Raw genomic sequence first — 3,855 nt, forward strand, 5'->3', positions numbered from 1 at the left:
GATCCTTCAGCTTATGACTGAAGGGTGGGGCTGGAGTGGGGAGAAATGAAGATTGGGTGGTGCGTGTCAGTGGGACCTGCTGTATTTCTGGGCATGTCTCTGACTGGGAGGCACTTTGGGGCTCAGGGTCAGGAAAAACTTGCATACTCTCTAAAGCAATGAAGGGGGCACCTGAGGGGTGGTAGCGAGCAGCTCATCCCTAAAGGGGTCCAAGCAGAGATGTTGCACAGGGTATCTTTGGCTGAGTGGTAGAGAAGGGGTGTCTTGGAGCATGGTTCATGACCCCACAGGACCCCTGAGCTGCTGTCAGTGACATCTGGGCCACCTTGGTGCTGATTCCTGCGCTCTGACCTGAGACCTCTGGGTTCTGAGCTGTGACATTCCTTCCAAGCTGGGATCTCTGGGGTCTTGGTTCAGGGTCGGGGCCTCTGGGTTCTGAGCACCAGCAAGGACAGAGTGCTGGGCCTGGGGTGGGTGGGAACGGCTGGGGTCTTGTGGGAGGTAGAGAGGGAGGGGAGGTGTGTGGTGGGACACAGAAACAAGATTGAGATGCACCTTTATTGGAGGGGGAGGCAGTGGGGTTTCTAGGTGTGGCGAAGATAGACAGGTTCTCACTCGTGGTAGTGTGGCCAAGTCCGGATGATCTCATAGAGTTGGTCGCCTGGAGAGAGTGTCTGCTGGACATCCCGGTGTCCTTTGACCTCGTACGTGGGGCTCAGTTTTCTCTGAGCCACACCACAAGCCAGCAAACCCTGGGCCGCCCTGAGGGCCCGGGGTGGAGGTGACCGCTCTGGGGGAGACAGAGGCAGGAGTTAGGTTGGGGCTTCCTTGAGGGGCAGAGGTAATATGGGGTAGTGGTTCCAATTGTGCACCCTGCCCCACTAGGGACCAGAACCGGGTCTGCCAGTCCCCTGGCATGGACTTAACATTGCTGTGCCTCAGTTTCCTCATCTGCAAAAGGAGAGAATGATGGCACCTGTCCACAGGGCTGTGGAACAAGAAAATGAGTTCTTTTATGTAAAGCCCTCACAGGAGAGTGCCTGGTACAGGTTAAGCCCTCAGCAAGTGTCAGGATTAGAGCTTATCCTTCCTCCTCTGGCCCCCACCCGACCTCTGGGTCCTACCCGTGATGGTGGCTATTGATCAGGCACCTGCTACGAGCCACGGACTGGCCGAAGAACTTTTATGCAGATTAACCCATCCTGGCCCAAACCGTGTGGTGACAAAGAAATGGTCATTATCCAAAGGAGGCGATGAGGCTCGGAGAAGCCGACTCAACTTGCCCAAGGTCACAGAGCTTGGAGGTGACAGAGCCTCCCAAGGACTACATCCCCCAGACCCCAGGTCAGCCCGCCATGCCAACAGCTGGACACTTACCCATATAGTTACCCATGAAGGAGATGCCAATGGAGATGGGATTCCAGGTCATGCCTGTGTGATCACCCTTGGTGTCCCAGCCCCGGCCCTCATACACGAGCCCATCTTCTCCGATCAGGAAGCTGCATGGGTTGGTGGGGTGGGCTTGATGAGTAAGGGAAGTCGTCCTCCCTCCCTTCCTCCCCTGTGCCCTGCTACTCACACACAATTTCCCCCAACATCTCCCTCTTCTGGCATCCGATGCCTCTGGCCCCTGCCACGTGCCACGCACAGCTCTACACCCTCACAGCCACCCATGAGTCAGTACTGCCCCCATTCTGCAGGCAGAGAATCAGAGAGGTGGGGGACAACTGCCCACAGTCATACCGCCAGACAGGGACAGAGTCCGGATTCTCACCCGGGTCCCTGGGACTCCCATGTGATCCTATTCCTTGCTTCCTCCAGCCTCCCGGGAGGATTTGTTGAGCTCTTGATTTGCTGAGTCCTCTCATGCAGTCCTCTGAGGCAAGTGCTCTGTCATCCCCAAGGTCGTGCCCCATAGACCCCTGCCTCTCAGAACTCTCCTCCGAGAAGCTCTTCTGCCCTTGGCCCAGCCTGCTTCCTGCTTTCTTTTCCCTGCTGGGGTACCCTGAGTGACAGGATCTGGGACTCAAGGATTGGCATCACAACCAGATACAGACCCTGGAGTCCCAGCATCTGCCTCTTGGAAGTTTCCAGTCCTGGCATCAGATCCTTAAGACTCATTTGACACGTCTTGATTGAGCGAGTCTGATTTGGCAGGTTGGAATTAACTAGAAGATCAGCATTTTGGAGTTGGAATATCTGCTGCCTCCGCCCTCTTGCTCTCACAGTCACCAAAGATGTAAAGAACGTTGGAACTTAAGAATCTTTGGGTCCTGAATCTCCCACGCAGGAAGCCAGATGCAGAATCTGGCTCCGAAGAGACTAGAAATTCCATGGTGATGCTGGCCCCCAGGACTGGGCCGGTTATAGCCTTGCCACAGCCCCAGCACCTGGCACGGCCAATTGGGACTCCCTGTGTATTTGTGAAATGGAAGCATCTAGTTTAAACCTCCAGCACCACCACCAGGTGGGTAAAGTGAAGAACCCTTTTTATAAGTAAAGACACTGAGACTCACAGAATGTGATGTGACAAGGGAGATCCAGAATGTTGGGATCAGACTCTAAATCCTAAAATCTGAGAAACAGACTTCAGTCTGCTTTTTCTATCAGAAGATTGAGGCCAGAGGCTGGGGAGCCAAGCTTTGTTTTCACTATCTCATGGAAACTTAGAATCAGACCACCTGAATCTTGGAGACAAAGCCTGGAAGTTAGAGCCTTTGAATTGTAAAAGCTTGAGCCAGAAGAGCTGGGGATATCCTCGGAGGCGTCTAGACTTCCAGTGAAGTCCCTGGATTTCCCAGCTTCACCCCAGTACTATTGGAAGCTGTCTCTAAGGGTGGAACCCGGAAACCTGGATTTCCAGTACAGTGACTGGTGCTTACTAAGGTCTGAGTACCTGTAGGGTTCAAAGTTCACTCGCTGGGAAGCCCTTGTGTGGGACCCTGGCCTGTTACACTGGAAAGGGAGCAGGAGGGCAGGGGCACAGACGCAGAGCTAAGTAATCCTTTGTTTCTGCCGTCACCCACCTGCGGTCTGTTCTCCCCACAGCCGCCAGAGGGAGCTGCTTCCATCTAACAGGCTCACATCCCTCCCATGGTTCCTGTCTTCCATGGTGGTCCACAAGGCCCTGCGACCAGGTCTTCGTCGTTTCATGTCACTCCTCCCAGCTCCCTCCAGCCATCCTGACCTCTGTCATTCAGGCGTGACCCTCTCACTTGCCCTCATAGCCTTTACCCCTGTTGGACCCCCGGCTTACCACTCCCGCAGCCCCCCATCCCAGAGCCACCTCAGTCTCCCCCCACCTCCACCCCACCCTGTTGCTTCCATTACCAGCTGAATTCATCTGGTTGCCTTTGCTTGTTTCCCGCCTGTTCCTCTCTGTTGGTCTTTAAATCCCATAGGGCCATATTCACACTGTTCTTGTGTCCCCCATCCCAGCACCCGGGCAGGGCCTGGCATATAGTAAGTGCCTAAGGGCAAGAGCCCATGAACTTGGGGTTCCCATTGTGTGCCAGGTGGTATCCTAAGGGCTTTGCATGTATGTATTGGCTGATTTAGTGACCCAGTGGGGGCCACAAGCTGACTTTGCAGAGGGGGGAGAGGAAACTAAAGTGGGGAGAGGGTTCGTGACCCTGCCCCAGGTCTCAGCAAAAAGCAGAGCTGAGAGTGTTCCTCTGGGGAGAAAAGCTTGGACTTCGCCCTTTCCCCTCTTTCTAGCACCTGCATGCCGCGCGCACATGCGCAGTCCTGCGTGCCGCCCTGGGGAGAGACCAAGCCCGGGGAGAGGCTGCCTAAGCTGCGGGGGCTGGCAGCCAGGTGGCTTTAGAACCGCCGGGGGCGGGGCGGGGGGGGGGG

The 3,855-nt window shown here is 55.5% G+C and overlaps 1 protein-coding gene across 1 annotated transcript in view; it reads right to left on the bottom strand.

The window, feature by feature from the left end:
• Positions 1 to 539: 539 nt before the first annotated feature.
• PGLYRP1 (peptidoglycan recognition protein 1) overlaps positions 540 to 3,855 on the bottom strand; it is a 3,782-nt gene continuing 466 nt past the window's right edge. The window contains exons 2-3 of the mRNA XM_008684476.2: positions 1,378 to 1,499; positions 540 to 790 (exon numbers count right to left, since the gene is read on the bottom strand). Of these exons, the coding sequence (XP_008682698.1) occupies positions 612 to 790; positions 1,378 to 1,499 (301 nt within the window). The 3' untranslated portion in view covers positions 540 to 611. The remainder of the gene's footprint in view (positions 791 to 1,377; positions 1,500 to 3,855) is intronic.

The sequence above is a fragment of the Ursus maritimus genome, unplaced genomic scaffold (assembly GCF_017311325.1).
Source record: "Ursus maritimus isolate PB19 unplaced genomic scaffold, ASM1731132v1 scaffold_19, whole genome shotgun sequence".
In the NCBI taxonomy this organism is placed as follows: domain Eukaryota; kingdom Metazoa; phylum Chordata; class Mammalia; order Carnivora; family Ursidae; genus Ursus; species Ursus maritimus.